This window comes from Alligator mississippiensis, chromosome 2 (assembly GCF_030867095.1).
Source record: "Alligator mississippiensis isolate rAllMis1 chromosome 2, rAllMis1, whole genome shotgun sequence".
Classification (NCBI taxonomy): Eukaryota; Metazoa; Chordata; order Crocodylia; family Alligatoridae; genus Alligator; species Alligator mississippiensis.
In genome coordinates this window covers 237,818,810-237,840,111 of record NC_081825.1, presented here as the reverse complement: position 1 = coordinate 237,840,111, position 21,302 = coordinate 237,818,810, and the positions used below count along the sequence as shown (strand labels likewise).

The following is a 21,302-nucleotide window of genomic DNA, read 5'->3' as shown; positions in this document are numbered from 1 at the left end:
GCCCCCAAGACACCTCAGGTGGATCTGTCCGACCCGGCCACAGCTGCCACTTGGTCTGCACTTGAGGTCAGCCCTCCCCCAGCAGGAGGGGGTTTATTCCATTGGACACTGCCTCGAGCACAGACCAAGTAGTGGCTGCGGCAGGCCCAGGGGAATTAAACCCCTCTCTGGCCAGTTCAACCTGGACTGGCCACACTCCCACACCACTCTCCTGCAGCCAGGGCATGCTGTAATGCCCCCCAGATCCTGGCCTGAGCAACTGCAGGCATGTTTTCACAGCTCCTCAGTCCAGAGAGAATGTCTGTCCAGTTACAAACCAGTTCAACTTAGGCAGGTTAGACTAACCTGAAAAGGTTGAATCAATTCAGGCTCCGGCTTTTTGAATGTCTGTCCCTAGCCCAGGTGATTTGACAAGCCTCAAACTTCATTCTCTAGTTAAATAAAAAAAGACATTGGAGAGCTGTACTGAGAATTCATCCACTTGTTTTCTTTATAACCACAAGTAATGCTACACGGATAACAAAAGCAGGGCAAGCATTTTAGGTCTCGTTTTAGAAAACTTGTGGCAATATAACTACACCCAGTTCAAAGTGGACTGAGTTAGGTGTGTCTATATTAGAGAGTAAGCTATATTTAAACTTACCTAATTTAAAATGCTGAATTACTGATGAACTTTAAGTGCCTCAGGCAAAAACCAGAGAGGCAAGGGAGAAAGCATGCTTTTCCAAATGTTCATTACAAACTACACTTCAGACTGATACTTTTAAATTTGAAGAGGTCCTTCCCTTCTTGGTTTAAATAAAATGAGTTTATTTACTGTCATGAATTTCATCAAATCCATTTTACATGTCACAGAACCATAAAATACTAGGGTTGGAGGGGACCTCAAGAAGTGACCTAAGCCAACCCCCTAATTTCCATGGCATCTTTCACTCAAAGATCCCAGGGTGCTCCAAAAGGTACACACAGGAATTCCTCAATCACTGAACTTTTTCCTACATTGCTAAACAAAACATTACTAATGCTACTGGATTAGGCGTTCCCAAATAAACGGGCTGCTGACTGCTGTCATTGGTTTTAAGCATTCATACAGTTCCATTCAACCCCATCTAATCAACCCTGTTAAAAACACTGGTAGGCCATCTAAAAGCTCTCAAAATTTCTAAACCCTGTGGAGCTAAATCAATGTTGGCTACACTGAGAAGTGTTGAGACTAGTATAGACTGCACCTGCAACTCAGACACTCAGGCTCCTTCTACACATAACAGGAAGTGTGCAACTACCTAGTTAATTGCACAATTACTGGGAGACCAGCTACATGTGCAAAGTACCTACCTCGCCATAAAAAGCTCCAATCAACTACAAAGTTAGACCTTGAAAATGTGTATTAACTGTATAGCTGGTCACTAGCAAGCTTTAATTTGTACATCTAGCAGGGTCTCCCCTCCCAGCAGCAGGGGTGCGCCATGCCCAGTCAGGGGCGGGAGTCCCACAACAGAGGGGACTTTCAGCCCCACCAGCTGCTGACTCTGGGTTGAGGTAGCACCACTTCACAGAGTCCCACAGCTGCAGACGCTGGGTCCCAGAGGCACACCTCCTGGTGCTGCGACCCAGCTGGATCCCAGCAGCTGTTGGGTGTGGCTGCAGTCTCCCAGCCCTGAGGCTGTTCTGAAGGAAGGAAGGTACCTGGTAAGTTTTAATACCCTGTTGATTAGATAAGTGCTGTCTGACTCAGAAAAGGGTTTTTTTTTAATAAAATTAAGAGGTTCTACCATTAAACATTAGAAAAGTATCCAGGCACATAAGATTGATGGATGCTACTCTATTTTTCACCTCACAACATCTTCCTGACTAGGTAGCACACAGCCGCATTCAGGTCAAATTAAATTTCTCTAAACTAGTTTCCCCAGAATGGAGCATAACAGGCTTACATATCAACATAGGAACTGGTCCTGCATTAAAGTTCTTCCTAAAAATGCCTTTTAATTAGGACTGAGACAGAAAACTGGCTCAAATGTCAAGGGCCCATAACATTTCTATAACCTACACTTTCTTGGCTGCACAAAGAACACAATCTAAACTGCTCTGCCCTGGTCCCTGCTATCTTCTCCCCTTCTTCTACTTCAGCTACTTTCAAGGTCTGCACCTGCCTCTAGAATTGTGCATAAGAGGACACATGGCACCATACCCAAAAAGGTATTTTAAGTAACTAACTCAGGTGGAGTTTAGGCACCTAATACCGTTTTGAACCTGGACCATAGTTGTGAGATCACTCAAGAGTTTTGAGAACAGTAGCCAGAGCAGATCAGTGTATATAATCTTAACTGAAGAGGCATTTACATTAATCACCACACTGACTGGTGAATGGCTATCAGCCACAGTGCAAGGATTTGCATGCTGTGGGCAACATGACCAAGCTATGTGTGGCCTTGCTCTTGAGAAATAAGTAGTCACACAAATGCTATTTTTTACCAACACAAAGGAAATCGTGATTGACAAATAAAGATTCCACTCTTAATACATGGTAGGGGTGTGAGATTTTTATTGAATAGCAGTATGCAAAAGGGCTATGTCTGTGGAGAGAGGTACTTAGCCAGGTTAGTCTGAAGTCAGGCAGAAGGCAGAATAGATCTGCACCTTTGCTAGGCCTATGCCCTACATACCTAGACAAACCTTCAGACACAGAAAACAGATCCAGCCAAATCTTATTGTCAGAAAAAAACTAGCTATGAGAGAAGGTGGCCATGCAATCTGTGTAGACATTCCTAGAAGTACCAGAATCACCTATAAAGTATCATCCTACTGGGAGACTGTCAACACAGATTCATCTAGGTGACTTGACTTAGCTGTGTAATTGTTCGGAGATGGGCACAGAGTCCTGCCTAATAATGGCTGCAAGACAGTCCTACCAAAATTAGCCTTTGAGCTGGAGAACTCTACTGAGGAACAGTCTTTTTATAAATGTGTGAATGCAGCTCCACATAACTGCTCCTATATCTGAAATGTTGTAGAACAGCTTAAAAACAGGCAACAGATGCTGGCATGTTTCACAACACCTGCATAAAGCTATGTAACCCAGGAGTCTGACACATGCCTTCACGGATTTGAAGGAGTAGTGGCAAGACAGAGATGAACCTCACAGACTAAATAAGAGATGCATACATTTTCATGAGCCACAGCTCGCATCAAGACCACCTCTACCTTGACTTCTCCCTGATTTCAGACTAACATAGCAAACTAGAGGAGATACTAGAAAAGGAAGGGGGCATGGACTCTAAGGAAGGTGGAAGTTTGTATCTTCTGGCAGCAAAGAAGTCAGCATTCCCATGTGCAGTGGCTTGCCTGGAGAACAGATATGGAGCGCTAGCAACAGAGAAAGAACAGCACATTCCATTGGTAGAAGAGGCCAGGCCAGGAACACCCAAGGTGGGGAGTTTCAAGACCACTGCCACAAAGAGAAAGTGATGGGTGGTGGTGGTTGGAGACTCCCTTCTGCAGGGGACGGAGAGATCCATCTGCCAGCCTGACTCGTTGCCCTGGGAGGTCTGCTGCTTGCCTGGAGTCCAGATCCGAGATGTCAAGGAAGGATTACTGAAACTCGTCCAACCCGCTGACTACTACCCCATGTTGCTCATCCACATGGGCACCAATGATACTGCTAGGGGTGACCCTGAGTGGATCAAGAGTACTACAGGGCCCTGAGTGCAAGGGTGAAGGGGATGAGGGCTCAGGTGGAGTTCTCCTCTATCCTTCTAGTCAAAGGGAAGGACCCTGGTAGGAGAGGATGCATCCTCCAGATCAATGCATGGCTGTGCAGGTGGTATCACCAGCAGGAATTCAGTTTCTTTGACCATGGGATGTTGTTCCAAGAAGAAGGATTGTAGCAAGAGCTGGGGTCCACCTGATGAAGAGAAGGAAGAGCAGCTTTGTAGACAGGCTCACTAACCTAGTGAGGAGGGCTTTAAACTAGATTTGCTGGGGGATGGAGAACAAAGCCCTGAGGTCAGTGGGAAAGTGGGGGACCTGGAGGAAGCAGATGCAAGAGGGGGCAGCAGGGAAGGCCTCATTCTTCCTGAGAAAGTAGGGCAATCGTCTAGTCACCTCAGGTGTCTGTACACAAATGCAGGGAGCCTGGGAAACAAGCAGGAAGAAGTGGAAGTCCTTGCACAGTCATGGAACTACATTGTGATTAGAGTAAGAGACTCGGTGGAAGCTCACATGACTGAAGCAGTCATAGATGGGTACAAATTGTTCAGGAAGGACAGGCAGGGGAGAAGAGAAGGAGAAGTTGTGCTGTATGTAAGAGAGCTATATGATTGCTCAGAGCTCCAATATGGAACTGGAGATGGGCCTGTCAAAAGTCTCTAGGTTAAGGTTAGAGGGGAGAGCAACAAAGGTGATGTTGTGGTGTGTGGGTGTTATAGACCACCAGACCAGGAGAATGAAGTAAATGAGGCTTTCTTCAGACAACTATCATAAGTTCCCAGATCATAGCCCCTGGTTCTCATGGGAGACTTCAAATGCCCTGACATATGCTGGCAGGGCAATACAGCAGTACACAGGCAATCCAGCAAGTAGAACTGTGCTAATTTCCACCTAGTGAAAAAGTATAGTAAGTGAAAAGGGTCAAAACTAGGGTTTACCATATTTCTAATTCCAAAAAAGGGGACACCTGTCAGGGGGCACACCTCGCTCCCAAACCAAACCCCTTGGTACTGCCAGTGCCCATCAACTCCTGACCTGCAGCCCCCTGGCACTGCCAGTGCCTCTCACTCTTGACCTGTAGTCCCCTGCTCCCCACCCCAGCAGCATCGCCTGAGGCTGCCCATCCAATGCAAGCATGAGCACCAGCCCCTGTGCTGTTGGCCCAGCCATGGAGCTCCCCACCACCCTCAAAGGGCCCCCCCCACACCATTCCCTTGCTGGAGAGGCAGGAGCCTCACCCTGCCCTGCCACAGCCCTGGTGCCCAGATAGCTTGACCCTACCTGGCTGCTTGCTGGCCACTTGTGTGCGTGTACAGCCAGACAGCAGCAAGAGAGGGGCTGCTTTTCCCCAGCACGCACAGCTAGGCAAGCAGCAGCAAGGGGTGGGGGGGAGGGTGCTTTTCCCCCAGCACGTACAGCCCAGCAGCAGCTATTAATGCACCGTAAAAAAATAATGCACCCATTAATGGCGATTGACAGCCCTAAATTTAATGAATCAGGGCACAAACTTTACAGCTGGGGCAATGGAAGGAGTCTGTGTGGTCCTTCAAGTAAAACGTCTAAGAATGTCCGTCTACCACCCCCCAGACTGATGGGCTGGTAGAGCACTTTAACCACACTTTAAAGCATATATTATAGAAGTGCATATAGGGCAATCCCAAGAGATGAGATCAGCTCTTGGCCCCATTAATGTTTGCCATTCAGGAGGCACCCCAAGTCTCCATGTGCTACTCGCTGTTTGAGCTAGTTTACGGCCATCAGCCACGGGGTTTGCTCAAGGTAGCAAGAATGCTGGGAACAGAAGCCAGAAAGGGGAACATACATAGCAAGGCACCTGACAGAGTTAAGGGAACACCTGACCTGGGCGCAGCAGATAGCAAAAGAGAACTTGGGACATACCCAAGCCCAGCAAAAAGAGCACCATGATCAAAAGGCAAAGGAGCAGATTTTGATATTAGCAACTGTGTCTTGGTCTTTTTATGTGACCATAACAGTCGCCTACTGGCCAAGTGGCAAAGGCCATTTGAAGTGATGAGATGCATGGCCCCAGTTGATTATGAAGTCACATGACCAGGCCAACAGCTAGAGGCAAGTTTATCATGTTAACTTATTTAAACAGTGGCATGGCCGTGAAGGGTACCAATGACGCCATACCCTGACCAGGTAGAACTAGGGCCCTCTAAAGAAGAGATGGCATCCCCAGAAGGGGTGGTCTTTGGAAAATATCTGTCCCTAGGTCAGAACCAACTCCACAGACGTGTTTCATGCTGAACCCAAAGAAGCCAGGGGGAAAGTGCACCACATAGCCACACCTGAAGGGTGTGTGATACGCGAGAGCTGGAGTCGGATTCCCCAGCAGCTCCATGAAGCAGTGAAGTCGGAGCTGACAAAACTGCTAGACAAAGGAATAATCTGGGAGTCCTGGTGCCAGTGGCACCAGGCACTGGTCCCACTGGCCCACTATCGGGCGCTGGTCAGACCGCAGTTGGAGTACTGCGTGCAATTCTGGGCGCCACACTTCAAGAAGGATGCGGATAACCTGGAGAGGGTCCAAAGAAGGGCCACTCGTATGGTTAAGGGCCTGCAGACCAAGCCCTACGAGGAGAGACTAGAGAAACTGGACCTTTTCAGCCTCCACAAGAGAAGGTTGAGAGGCGACCTTGTGGCTGCCTATAAGTTCATCACGGGGGCACAGAAGGGAATTGGTGAGTATTTATTCACCAAGGCGCCCCCGGGGGTTACAAGAAACAATGGCCACAAGCTAGCAGAGAGCAGATTTAGACTGAACATTAGGAAGAACTTCTTCACAGTTCGAGTGGCCAAGGTCTGGAACAGGCTCCCAAGGGAGGTGGTGCTCTCCCCTACCCTGGGGGTCTTCAAGAGGAGGTTAGATGAGGATCTAGCTGGGGTCATCTAGACCCAGCACTCTTTCCTGCTTATGCAGGGGTTCGGACTCAATGATCTATTGAGGTCCCTTCCGACCCTAACATCTATGAATCTATGGCATAGCCCCCTAGTTGTGGTGCCCAAGGAGGATGGAACCTTGAGGTCACTCATAGACTTCCAGAAATTGAATGCGATGGCCAAGTTCAACACTTCTCTAGCATTTCATTGATGCTGGGCATCAGAAAAGGTGGGCCAGGCCTGGTTCATATCCACACTTGACATGACCAAGGGGTACTGGCAAATCCCCATGGCCACCACTGACCAGGAGAAAGTTGCCTTCAGTAAACCCTGGGGATTATTTGAACTCCAGCACGTCTTTCCATCTCCACGACATAGCAGCCACATTCCAGAGGCTCATGGACTGTCTTCTAGCACTACACCAGGCTTATGCATCCGTGTATATTTTTTCAGAGACCTAGGACCAACATCTGGAGGCTTTTCAGAGGGTTCCCAAAGAACTGCACAGGACAGGGCTAACTGCTAAACCCACCAAATGCAGATTAGCCAGTTGGAGACCTAATACCTAGGATTCCAGGTTGGGCAAGGTCAAAATATATCCATTACAGGATAAGGTCAGGACCCTAAGTTTCTATGAAAGGCTACAAACCAACGGGCAAGTCCGAGCTTTTTGGGGATTTGCCAACTATTACCACAAATTCATCCCAGTTTTCAGAGATAACCACACCCCTCACTGACTTGACTCAGGGCCATCAACCAGACCAGGGTCAATGGACAGCCGTGGCCCAGGAGGCATTTGAGAAGGTCAAATGGGTGTTGTCAGAACCCTGGGCTATACACCTCAAAACTTCAGTAAACCACTTGTTTCACAGACCAATGCCTCAGGGGTCGCAATAGGGGTCATCCTAATGCAGGGAAAAGACCCTGGGTACCGTAGCTTATGCAAACCGTAAGTTGCTTCCCCACGAGTGTTGGTACTCGACAATTGAACAAGAATGTCTGGCCATCCAGTGAGCTGTGGAATTATTTCGATATTATTAGTGCAATCCTTTGCCCTCATAACCAATCACACCACCCTTAGATGCCTAGTCAGCAAAGACGGATAATACTCGAATCACACAGCAAGTGTTGTGCTACAACAGTGATCCCCAACCTTTTTAAGTAGATGACCTTTGGCATTTGAAAGCAAGCCAAGATCTACCGTGTGCTGCCACCACCCTCTCCTCCCCACCCAGCAGATAAGTCTGTGGGAAGGGAAGGGTGGGCAGATCAAGGCAGAGGGAGAAAAAATTATTTGTGGGTGCGCCTCCCCAGCAGGTAAGTCCTACCTGGCTGGGGCCTCACTTAACTTATCCCTCCTCCTGCCTCTGCAGCACTGTCCCTCACTGAGGGGGCCTCAATCTAGCCCCAGCCCCTTCCCTTCCCCACAGACTGACCTGCTGGGCTGGACCAAATGTGTGCATGCACGCAGGCACTCAACCCCTCACCCCAGCCTCGGATTGACTCCAAGAGGGTCTGAGATCTACTCGTGGATCAAGATCTACTGGTTGGTGACCACTGTGCTACAAGCTTATTTTACAATCCAGCACCGGCCCAGCAAGCAGAACGTGGTGGAAGATTTTCTCTCTCACTGGCACCAAATCAAGCAGACACCCAGAGGACCAGAACCTGGGTTGGGGGGGGGGGTGTTTGCAACAGGCCCCCTCCTGACTTACCCTACTTACCTTGTTGCCGTCATGGCCAGCACAGCTGGCATGCCACAGCTGAAGGGTCCATCCCCAATTGGCCCAGAGCCTGGTGGCTGCATGCAAAAAGGCAGCCCAGAGACCAGAAGCCTGGTGGGAAGCGTCTGTGCACTGGAACCGGCACCAGACGTGCTCCCTGCCACCAGAAGCAACCTAGTGCCACCTCAGTCAGCCAGAGAGCCTGGAGCAATGGCCCAGGCCAACCTGAACCTGGAGACGACCAAAACTGAGGGGCATCCAGGCCCCAGCCAGAAGACTGCCTGGAGGGAGCTGGATGCAGCTTCGGCAGCACAGCCAGAGTCAGACGTACTCAGTGGGACTGAGCAATCCAGACAGGAGCAGCAGAGTCAGCCAGCCTGCATAAGACAGAAGCTGACACCGAGAACGGTCAGACAGGGATGGGAGAGGGCAGCCTGGCAGGCCCTGAGGGTAGCCATTGAGGGTGAACCCTGGAAGGACACCCCACTACACCCTAGTTGCCCTGCAGTCCATCCACACACAAAAAGTGCACCAGTGGGGGACATCTGCCTCATTTGGCCACAATCAGGCCCAGCGGGGAACATGCACAGCCCTGGGACACCTGGCCAAGAGTCTATCAGGGAAAGCCCCAAGGAAAAGAGGGCCCAAGTAAAAAAGAGGGAAGGAAGAGCCAGGGAAGCAGACGCCAAAGCCCTGGTGCTTGAGATCAAGCAGCTCAGTGCAAGGGGGACAACAGTGCCCTGCTCACCACTCCGGCTGAGCCACATTGAATTATATTTTCTTGTGTTGGTCTTTTTCTTAAAGTGTGACAGAATTGCAGAAAAAATGTATTTCTAAATACTTGGAGAAGGTGTTTAGGAACAGTCAGCATAAATTCACCAAGGGCAAGTCATGCCTGACCAACCTGATTGCCTTCTAGGATGAGATAACTGGTAGGAGTGTGTGAAGCAGGCTGAATCTCCGCCAAATCAAATCAGGAATCGAAGCTTCGCACAGTGCTAATAATTGGGTCTGTGGATGCAGGGAAAGCAGTGGACATAATATATCTTGACTTTACCAAGGCTTTTGATGCCGCCTCCCACAGCATTATTGCAAGCAAGCTGATGAAGAATGGGTTGGATGAATGGACTGCAAGGCAGACAGAAACCTGGCTGGGTTGTCAGGCTCAGTGGCTAGTAATCAATGGCTGTGTCTAGTTGGCAGCCAGTATCAACTGGAGTGCCCCAGGGGTTGGTGCTGGGGCCAGTTTTGTTCAACATCTTAATGATCTGGAAGATGGGATAGACTGCACCTTCAGCAAGTTTGTGGATGACACCAAGCTGAGGGTGTAGTAGATGCACTGGAGGGAAGGGCTAGGATTCAGAGTGACCTAGACAAATTGGAGGATTGGGCACCTATCACCTTGAAACTTGGCAGGCTTCATGGCCTCAGCAGGGGCCACCACCCCTGCAGCTTTGACCCCACTGTGGCTTAACACATACACGTGACATGTTTTGCTTTCAAGAATTTGGGGTGTAGTTCTCCCCGAACCCCTTCTCCTATCTCCTTGAAATTTGGCATGTTTCATGCTCTCAGCAGAGGCTACCAGCCCTGCACGTTTCATCCAAATCAGACAAAAACCAACAAAGTTATAGATATTTCATTGATTCCCCATTATACCCTATGGCCGGATCTCCGAGGCAGCTCTGAAGCTTTTCCGAAGCGGTTCCAAAGCTCCGAACCACTTCGGAAAGCCTAACGAAGCCAACACTTCGATCCAGACATGCTGCTTCAGATGCCAAAGCATCCAAAGTTTCTCCAGATCCGAAGCACGGTCCGAAGCCTTGCACAGCCCTACCAACTGGCTCTTCTGAGGAAACTTGATTTTTTGGAGGAGTGCAAACAACCACTGATGGTGATAAAGAAAGTCTAGTAAGACCAAGTGATTAATTACAGGCAGGAATAGTGCAGAAGCACACTAACCCCTCAGAATCCTCTTCTCATTCTGCCAATTACGTGACAGTAGACACAAAAGAGGCTCAAGCTTTTTGGCACCGTGACACACGTAAGAAGGTAGTACCTGTGGTCTCCAGTCATGTGGCATGGTCTCTTCTGGACTAAAGGCTTAGTAGGTAAACGGAAATGATTTAGCAACCCTACCTTTGAAGTCATAGATTCCTACAGGAGGAAAGAGAAGAGTCAAACCTCACAAATCTTGCACAGCTCAACCAGTTTCTATCACACACACAGTAAATGGAAAACAGGATGGTTTCACAATATTTATTACAATATATTGCTTTGAACAAACCTGCTGTATGGTTAGTAATTCCAAACCATAAGAACTGACAGAATTAATTACAGCACAAACCACATCTCTGCAGAAGGTATGCAATGAAAGTGAAGAGGCATATAACCTTCACTGTGAAAGAAGAGTACATTGAATGCCCCTAGTTTAGTGGCAGAAGATGGATCAATCAAACTAGTCTCAGCAATATCAGAAGTAATTGCTTCTGCATGCACACTGTAGGGCCTTAATTAATAACCTCCTTTCACTATCACTGATCTGTAAACACAACTCCCCCAAACCATCTTCCTCCTGTACCTGAACTAGTATATAAACATCTATACAGAATGTGCAAATTGAATACAAGTGTATTTTAGGCCCTCTTCTTCAAACAGAAGACAAACAAAGTTAAAAACAGTAACTCAGACTCAGCACAGGTATTCCCCCAATCCATACAGAAAGACATCACTAGCAGTAGTGCCCAAGACATCCAATACATTAGCAGCCATGACTGTGTAATAAAATATCCAGGGGAACATGGATAAGTTATCCAGGGAAAGCATCATTACATGGGGCAGGCTATTTAACTCCGTGTACAAGTTTGCAGTATCTACCACAGGTAATGTAGAATAGTTTGCATCCTACAAAAAAAGCTGCCTTCCTCCTCACCTCAAAAAATGTAAAAGTAACAAAGACTTAAGTAAACAAATGATGTTACTAAGATCCAAATACATTGTGGGCAGATGGATTTTTGCTTCATGCTTTTACCATCTTACTCTGCTGTTTGGAGAAAGAAAGATTTTAAAAGAGCAAGTGTAATAGTTATATGCCATGCTCCACATAATTTAATGGGTCAAATTTGTACAATATTGTTATGCTGGGACACTGAGTCAGTTACCCAGTTAATTGAAAATATGTGTCCTGCTGCCTTAGACCTCACTGCTGTTCAGATTCTTCCTACAGTAAATGAACAGTCTAGTACCCTTATATCAATTTGCTATAAAGTGTGTGGAAAAATAAGTTAGACAAAAATATTACCATCTATAAAGGAGTATGCTACAACCCAGTTTCTGTATTTAGAGACCTCTGGCCAAAGTGAAAAGGAAAAAAAAAAAAAAAAAATTCAAGAACAGTACCAGCCTGAGCAAAACTGGATTAATCTAAAGCACTCAAAATACTGCCAGAAATACAAACTGTATGTTACTTCAGTGCTGAAGTGTAAACTGGAGACTGAAGAACTTTTTACATATACAGGAAAAACAAATGCAATCTAGAAGCTCAAGCAATAGCTATAGTTCATTCCTTGTTAAAAGCATTACTTTCAGAGGATGCTTGTCTTGTTTCGGTACAAGTGCAGATATGAACTCTCCCTTTTTCACGTAGTCTCTGCTACTTTTCAGAACTTCTGCTCATGCTGGGAGTTACAGCATACAGTGCAAAAAGTACAAGTTAATTCTGTTTACATACCTCTAAACAAAAAATTCACCAGTGGAATCTATCATGTGTGACCCATCTCCCATGTAAAACTTCTGTAAATCAGAAGGTGAGAGCATACACACCAAGCTTGAAAGGTAATACTCCCTTGGCACACATCTAGTTATTCCAAATATTGGGAGAACGAGGAAGTTAGACATGCTAGTTCTAGAAGTACCAGGCACAAAAGCCTTTCCCCAACCCCAACAGACTTTGTGGATTAAAGTAGATTTCAATGCAACGCTGATACAGCTGCAATGATTTAAGGATATTTCCCCCTTTGAGGGATAGCAGTATGAGCCACAAACAAGGCCAAATCAAAAAGGTTTTACATTAAATAGAAAAAAATTACTTTAAAATTTGACCTCATTGGTAAATACTTAGATGCGCCTGAAAACTAATTTGAAAGATTCGGAGTGCAATACAAACTCATTGCTGGTCCATTTCCATTCTTCCTCATCTCCAAGCGTGAAGAGACGCAATACAGTTGCCAGCACTTTAACAATAAGCTTAAAAAAAAGTCAATTTTCTATTAAGTCTATATTGCCAAGTTATAGGTGTAGTCCATCCACAGATATTCAAGAGAAGTCATTTGTAAGTTGCTCCTGGCAATAAGCTTCAAAACTCCGGAAAGGCATCATTTCACTTCTGCATGTCAGATTAATATTGTGATCATGTAAGTCTACTAAATCCATGAGCACGTAGTCAGGTGTCCACTGCATTGACTTCTTTGGAGCAGAAATAATGTACAACTATTGCATTAGGATATCTGGCAAACGCACTGTGAAGACAGAACAGCATACAAGTTAAATTGTCAATATAAGCAAAACCCAGGTTTTTCTTTCTTCAGTATACAAATGATTGAAGTTTGATTTGTGCTAAGGGCAGAAAAATGCCCATGTAAAACTGGCACCTTCTTACTGGTCTAAGATTGCACTGTATTGGCAAAATCTGAACTAAACCAACTCAGCTGGATCTTACTGTAGTGTCACTCAAATTCTTCTCTTCAAAAGGTTCATCTGGGGGGAGTGGGGGAGGGAAGGGAATCACTGCTACAGATGGAATCACCCAATTATCACGTTTCTAAATCGAAACTGACCTTCAAAAAGGTTTAGCAAGGTTCAAGTTAACCAAAATGAACTATACAGCACATACTAACCCTAACAATATGGCATTACAGTGATCACCTAGAGGCAGCACCACCTCTGTACTTGAAGGGGAAAAATGGATCACACACGCCAATAAGTCAGTGATCTTTTGGACAACTAACTACACTCATTAAACAGCCTGTAATGAGATCTAGTCCCTATATGATTCTGAATGTCATGACTCAGAGAAAAGGAGCTTACTCCCACCAAAAGTAACAATAGCTGAAAGTAGTCAAGTAATGCAACTGACTTGAATTAGAGCTCAAATCACAGAAAGGGATGAAGAAAAAGCAGCAAGTGGAATGCAAACATCCACACCATACAGACTGCAAACGTAGTCCCAAAAACTCTAGGGATAAGGCAAGGAGCAAGAGACGGGAAATATTACCAGAGGTCTCGAGACCACTCAGATGCAATGATAACCATCAGCATCTGAAACGCAAGTTGGTTAGGGGGCAGAAGGCAGCAATCACCACAAACATGTTTCAGATTGCAGAGTATTTCTCTCAGACCATCACAGCTGTGCAACTCTCAGCTATGAAGAATTATGTAAAGAAACTATGCACTACCCCCAAGAAGGTCGCTGCATGTGAACTCAATTTATGTTCATAAAGAGCTCTGAGCTCCAAGTTCGGAAGTTACTTGTTATGCAGTCAACACGTTTAGTAAACCTACCATCTACTTGTTTCACCATCCTTGTAGGAACAGTCTCATGACCTCAGTGATCTATTAGAGATGTGAAAATCCTTTGGAAAATTCAGAAAGTGTATTTTTTGCACAAGTAGGAAGAACTTTCTCACAGTTCACCTTTGCTGCATCAAGAGCTTAGGCAGTTTTAACCACTGCTATAAATACTATTTCCAATTCATCATATGATCCTGGAAGGTCAACCCTGAGTTGTCTGCTCTTGATTTCTATGCCTTGACTTACTGGAGTTGAATCTATAAAACGAAATCAGACTCCTTTTTTCTGTACAAAGTCCTTTGAGAAACACATCACTCACCTATTCCCTATTTTCTTCTTACACACAGTGCACACCTTCTCCTCTGTGATGATACATTTTACCTGCTGATGCAAGATTCTCTCCTCCTGAACCTACAAAAGAATGAGAAGTTGGTTAGAAAACAATACTGCACCACAATCACCTTGCCATATTGGCCAATCCATCTTTATATTCCCCGATCTCTTGAAATGTGAGAGTTGTGATGTACTACTTAGCATGTATCTGCTAATTTTGGCTACACCATAGCATCATCTAGAGAACAGGTTTTTCCCATATCTAAAAGGAAAGAACTTTTTAGTCTTTACATAAATTTCTTGGAAAATCACTCCATAATACATGATGCATAGGTAGGTACATACCCTAAGGAATTCTGCATGGAGAAGATTCTTGAGTACTTGATTGAATCGCTTCTTCTGGGCATTTTCCTCAAGGACCTTTTCTAGGAAGATTCTAATTTCGCTAATTTGTGTATTTGCTGGGAGCAGATTTATTGCCTAGTATAGACAAGAATGAGTCAGAAAAGGAGCATAAAAGAACCAAATTGGGAGAGTCATTTTAGCCAGATTCTTTTAGGAACTGAACATACACCTATTCCTATATCTTTTATTCTGCTCCCCCATGTTGTACAGATATTCACACCACATATGCCAAAAGGCTTCTTTACCTTAGTGGTATCCAATTTGCTGTGGTGCAATTCCAGAACCTGCAAGGCAGCTGGGAGATTGGTTTCAGGCTTTGGCAGTTCCATCTTGATTGGCCCCACACAATGAACACTAGGAGGTGATAGATACATTCGGAGCAGAGACAGATACACCTGTTTAACACAAATAAAATGAATGCACTGAAATATGGTAAGCATATACTGCTGTATTCAGGCTATTATGAGAGACCTTTGCAAGACACCATAACACAAGTCAGATAAGAATTTTAACAAACAAGATGTTTGCTTGTGTAGCTCTTATATACTAAACAATTTTCAAGTCTTTTACTACTTGTGTTTTATGCTGTAAGGAAGATGCAAAATGATACCTTTCCTCCCTCCACATAGGCTGAGAGCATTTGGACTGAGCTATTGTCTTTAGACACCAAACCAAGGTACATGGGCTTTTTCTTTTATTTTTTTTAAAACTGCTTCATCAACAGGCCTCAGAAGTATGAGTTCTGGATTCTGCCCCAACTTGTATATCATCAGAATTTTGCCCAGATACTCCCAAACAGAAGATGCACAAAACGTACATGAAACTGTATTGAGGATCCTGCCTGCCTGAGTCATTCTAAGCAAACTTCTACAAGAGGCAGTATTTTAATAGGCAGTCAGATGACATTCAGACACTTATCTCATAAAAAAGCAAGAATTTGAAAATAAAGCTACTCACATCTTTGCTACCATCTTTGTTTCTGTCATAATGTTTGTGGCAGTAACTAGAACAGAGAAGAATTAAGTGTAAAGGAGAGGTAGTGTTAAAAGGCAAAAGCACATAAGGCTAGGGACAAACATTACACAAACTGGCTTAAGTGTTCAGAAACTGGTTTAAACCTGTAACAGAACAGATGTTCAGTGCATAGAAACCAGTTTGAAAATGGCTGAAACCAGTTTGAGATAAACCTGGTTGAACGTAGTATCAGACTTAACTGATTTGGCTCAAACAAGTGCTACGTCTCAGCTGTGTGTTCTTGGGAACCCTGGCACAGGATGCAGTCTGTCTGACTCACCCCCCCTCCCTCCCCTCCTCTACATAAATGAAACTGATCAAGATACAGTGAGAGACACACCTAAAACCCTCCAGATAAGGGTGACAAGAGTGAAACAATTGCCCTAGGTCTCATTTGCATCCGAGATGGAACCAGATGACCATTCATTTACATGAGAGATGGAGAACAGAAAGCCTGAAGCAGAGACTGCAGTGAATTCTGGGACCTGAAAAGCAGGGGAGCACTGCATGATGGGGAATCTGTGCTCCAAATGTTAATCAACCCATGTTCACACACACACAGCTCAGCATTTATCAGACCAGTTCTAATCTGGATTTACTAAGGACTTTCCCCCTCCCAGACGCGCACACACCTCTAAGTTTAATAGGCATCTCGGGCCGTACATTCCCTGGTCCCACTGTGGGAGGCCTATTTAAACTTGATTGACTAAAACTCGGTTGCCAGGTTAGGGAATGCTGAGGCAAGAGACTGAGTCAGAGGGGGTATGGGCAACATCTGAACAACGGTTAAGGGTTCATCACAGCGTCCAGCCCGTTTGGAGCCCTAATCTCAGGTGTTGTCATACTTTTCCCGAGACGACTGGTGGGAGTCCTCTCCACAAAAGGTTATGAACACCCCAATAATTGTCTTAAGTCTGTTAAAAGACTATAGTAAGATCTGGAAAAGTCATGCTAAGCTGAGGCTTGTTCACAAGTAAAAATCCAAAATCCTGATGCTGCAAGCTATCTATTGTTTCTGAAGAAACCATGAGATATCCCATCAGTATATCTGCCATCCATAGGAATTTCAAGCTGGCTCCCAAGTATTTGGGTTACTCCCTAATCTTAAGTGTTTCCTGATTATCAATCAGTTTCTTGAGATGTTCCAAACCAGATAAACCCCTTGTCAATAGAAAAGACAATGATTTACACAATTAAGGATGCTTCGAAGCAGCTGAACTGAGGGTATACAAATCTGTAAAAAGTGTGTGTGCTTCAAGAAAAAGAAGAGAGAAGTGCTTCAGAAGAAAGAAAGAAGAAAAACTCCTGTGCTGACACCATCCCCTGTTGTTCTTGGGACGCTGGAAGAACAGATCATCTCCCTTCAAGGACTGTGCCTGTCAGCTCTGCAGCCTGAGTACCTTGGACTGGTGAGATCCCAGCTCTTTCTCTCTCTTTTCACTCTAGGCATAAATTTCTGAACCTGAACTGTATTAGTTAAAGCTTGATCTAAGTTTCCCCAAATACTTAGTGAAACCAGGGTAGTATTGTAATTGTTTGTGTTTGTTTTTCTTTTACATGTCTATTACTATTAGTACCATTATATATTTCATATACTTTGCAATAAATAACTTTTATAGTCAAACTGGTAGTGACTGGGTATATTTTTCCTTCTCTGCATCTCTTTCCTCTCGTGGTCTGCAGCTACACTTCTTTTACCTAAACTAAAGATCCCTGTGAAGCCCCAAAATACTGTGGGGTCTGCTCATCCAGAGGCCAAAGATTGGGACGTGCTGAGTTTGAAACACTCAAGGGGATCAGCTTGTACAGGCTGATTGTCCCAGTTTGACTCAGACGTGCCCTTATGAACTGAATGCTGGCCCATGAGGGCGTCAGCTGGACACCCAGCCGGATTCAGAGGGATTCTGTTCACCTGTGTGCTTGTGTCTGACTGCAGTTTATTGTTGCTCTGATGAACTGATTCTTGGCATATGAGGGTGTCAGCCTGTCCATGCTGATCAACCCAGCCGGGTCAGGCGTGTCACGTTAATCTGTGTGTGTTTGCGTGTATGACTGATTTGGTGACTGGAGGAACCCAGTCCCATTGAAACTGAGTCCTGCAAGATAGCTCCACTGAGGGTGAGGGCTTGCAGAAGGGAGAGATACAGCTCCATATAGTAACACAAGCAGCACATTGACAGAATTACCAAGACCCTAGAAACTGTCCCTAGTAAATGAGCATACCCCAAAGTAATGGGCAAATCTGGTAACACAAGTTTATGCAATATCTGTCCCAGACCCCTTGCTGGTTTAAAGTTAAACCAGAGTCCCCCAGCATCCCAGCATGCTCTCTGGGCTGGGAAGGGCTCTCTGCTCCACAGCAGGGCTGGCCCCTCCCCTCTGCTCCCTGGCTGGAGCTCAGCACAGACTTGCAGGCACAGCAGGGTCTGCCTGGCTTCCCTGTGTCCCCCTCCCTTCCCTCCTCCCCACCACTCACTGCTTAAGCAGAAATCCCTTCCTCCTCTCTGCCACAGCAGGGACCATAGCCAGTATCCTAGCTAATGCTACAAGATGTCTCTGTGTGAGTCTCTCTCCAACTTTACTGGGATAGGCAGACAGAACAGTGACCGCTTAGGGCCTTTGGAGCTAATCAACAGGTCAGCCAGTAAGCTGTTTAAGAAGTTTGAAGTAATGAGGAGAGAAGCTATTGTTTTGCTAATCGGGTGATAAAGACTGTTATCAGCCCTCCCCCCCGCCCCCCACCCCGGTTTGCTTGCCTGTCAGTTTGCTGCAGACAGTATGTTGAAGCAGGGAGGGAGATTGAAAAGCTCTGTATCATCAACAAATATATGTATTGCAAACCCCCCTTGCCTCAAGAGTGCTAGCCTGGGCCTGGGGGCTACCAATACTCCCACCCCTTAAGCAGCCAGCAAGGAAAAGCCTGGGACTATGCAGGCAGACCTCCCTAATGAGAGAATCCTGCTAGAGCCTGGCTAGGCCCCTCTCAGCTCAGCTCCCTGCAGAAGGAAAGGGAGCACTGCTCTAGCACCCCCTGGCTTCTAGCTTGAGCTACTGCAGACATGTGCCTGAATTTCATCAGTCCAGAGAGAATGTCTGTCCAGTTTCAAACCAGTTCAGCCTAGTCAGGTTAGACTAACCCACAAAGATGGAATCAATTCAGCCTCAGGCTTTTTGAATGTCTGTCCCTAGCCTAAAAGTTATATGTACTACACTCCAGATAGCTCAGACTTGCTAAATTAAGTAATTATAACTAAATAATGACCAGTTAATGCCAAATGAAAAGTGTCTTTTTAAAAATGCTCTGGCTCCATGTGGTTCTGGAGAATAGGCAGTTTTAAGTCTAAAGTGCCCCTCATCTCAGCCCAAGCCATTACTATAGAGCCTCATTCTACAGAATAATGAAAACAAAAAAACCCAAACCAAAGAGACTCTTCTCAAGCTGGCTATGAAGACAGCCTGGAAAGAAAGATATCCTGGGGCAAAATAATCAGTAAATGGCAATCATTTCAAACACAAAGGAAAAAATAGAGTGATTATAACTACATGCTGCTTGATTGTTTCATACTGGGGTGAATGACTCCCAATATCTCTTCAGTTAAAAGTTACGCAAAGGTTTAAAATTTACCAGGCCCATTGTTTAGGTACCAAGGAACCCTAACCTGTTTGAAACATACCTACCAGTAATTAGGTGCTAGTTAATTTTATTTTCAGCAAAATTAATTTAGTCTATCCAAAAAAGATAAGATATATCTAAGGCCTATCGAGAACTATTCATAGCTAAATGAAGGCAAATAACAAGTAGACACCTGCTGAGAAACTGACAGAGGAGCTTATGTTCTACACAGTGAAAAACTGAAAGAGCCTATCAATGACATTAAACTACCTGTAATTTAAGATTGAGCGAAATCCATGTAACGACAGAAGATTCCCGATTGGGGCATTCGAACAAATGGAAGGCCAGTCCCTCAAAAAGGCTAGCAATGCAACTTTGATCAGACAATGTGTAAAGGGCAAGCTCAAACCAACAAGCAAGCAAGCAAGGAAGACTGCAGATCCCAAAGGGTTAGAGAGCCTGTCATGCTCCAACCACATGTCCAATTCTCTTCCTCCCACAGAGAAGAGAGCAAGCCAGACCTTAAGAAATTATATTAAGGGAGACTTACTTTTCAGCCATTTTAGTATCCTTCAGAATGTGGACATAAATGAAGAGGGCTTGTTCATGCTTCCCCATACGACCCAACAATAGGGCACGCTCTTCCAGGAGCCCTGGGTCAAGAGAATGAATGATTAATCTATCCCTGCTTCAGATATGACCAGACAACCAGCTCCGTTATGGAAAAGAACAAGCAACTGGGCAAGGTTGTGGACAGAACCAGCAACAGAGTTAGGAAAAGTCAGACCGATGTCTGAACAACGGGTGAAATGATACCGACTAGATCAGGAGTGGCCAACCTTTAGCACAGGCAGTTTGCATGTGTAGAACACAGCAGAGTAGGAAAGGGACAGGCAGCAGGGGTTAACAGGGGCGGGGAAACACAAAGCAGCGCAGCAAACTGGACAGGGGAAAAAGATCAGAGTGGTACTCGGGGAAAGCGTTGGGTTAATCTATGGCACACCTGTCAAAAAAGTTGTCCCCCACTGGACTAGATGACATCAGAGTTCCTCGACACATTTATGAGTTCCTCAAACTATTTATTTTAATGCTTAGCACCAATATTTTCTATTACATATATTCTCCCCAGCAACAAGCTTAGGATGCTCCAAACTCCAATGCTTGTTTGGAGCGAATGAAGATCACCTGTTTCAGAGGGAAGCCAGGCATTACCTCATCTCAGGCCAACACAGATGTAAAAGGGGAATCCCACTGTGCCCAGTACTTACTGGTAGACAAGCAGACTTTTGACAACTACTGACCTACTAGTTCTTTTCCATTTCTAGTTACCATGGTCTTTTTAAAGGAAGAACAATTGAGATTTTGCTGTGCAGATGAGAAACTAGGGTTCCGATGGAAAGAAACTAGCTTTGCGTGACTAACCACTCACCATCAAAAGGGAAGTCACTGATAAGCTGGCTAGGTTCATAGCAACTAGAAATCTCAAGAAAGGTAAGGAGCTTTCCCCGGTATTCCCCCAGTTCTCCTTCCTCTTCTCCAGCAGGCAGTGGAGTTTTATCTATAGAAGACAGACAAAAGAAAAAAAAAAAACCCAAAAGTTAGTATTGTACAACTTCGCCATAATAATGTGGAAGAGCAGCAAAGTATATATCTTCCCCAAATTAGTCTGAGTAAAGATTCAAATGCTGTTTAAACTGCCCTGGGGACGAGGTGCAGAAGAAAAGCTATTCATGAACTTTACAGAGCAGAAGAAAATAGACTTTGATTATATGCCATCAGAGAAGATAGGGCAGATTATGAAGTGAAGAATGTTTCCCTTTTTGTAACTTGTAAGGATTCATGTAAGTCATCTCAACTCCATAAGGCCATGACAATAGTACCTTCTATTTCCTAGAATTCCTTTAGCATAAGAAATTAAAACCTCCATATGCTTTCACTATTTGTGCAGTCCTTTCAAATTGCAGAACTGTGTTCTTTTTTTCCCCGTTGATGTGCAATAGTGAAGGGAATCTTTAATTTGGGAGATCTTAAGACTA

At 45.1% G+C, this 21,302-nt stretch overlaps 1 protein-coding gene across 5 annotated transcripts in view; it reads right to left on the bottom strand.

The window, feature by feature from the left end:
- Positions 1–10,578: 10,578 nt before the first annotated feature.
- The window catches only part of VPS39 (VPS39 subunit of HOPS complex), a 43,481-nt gene continuing 32,757 nt past the window's right edge, over positions 10,579–21,302 (bottom strand). For 4 of the 5 annotated variants that reach the window (XM_059722952.1, XM_014595511.3, XM_059722953.1 and 1 more), the window contains 7 exons: positions 20,696–20,824; positions 19,817–19,919; positions 15,597–15,642; positions 14,885–15,034; positions 14,580–14,714; positions 14,221–14,312; positions 10,579–12,850 (listed from right to left, as the gene is read on the bottom strand). In XM_059722952.1, coding sequence (XP_059578935.1) covers positions 12,775–12,850; positions 14,221–14,312; positions 14,580–14,714; positions 14,885–15,034; positions 15,597–15,642; positions 19,817–19,919; positions 20,696–20,824 — 731 coding nt within the window. In that variant the 3' untranslated portion in view covers positions 10,579–12,774. Of the gene's footprint in view, positions 12,851–14,220; positions 14,313–14,579; positions 14,715–14,884; positions 15,035–15,596; positions 15,643–19,816; positions 19,920–20,695; positions 20,825–21,302 lie in introns of those variants that run through there. The other variant, XM_059722954.1, reaches the window with a different exon arrangement.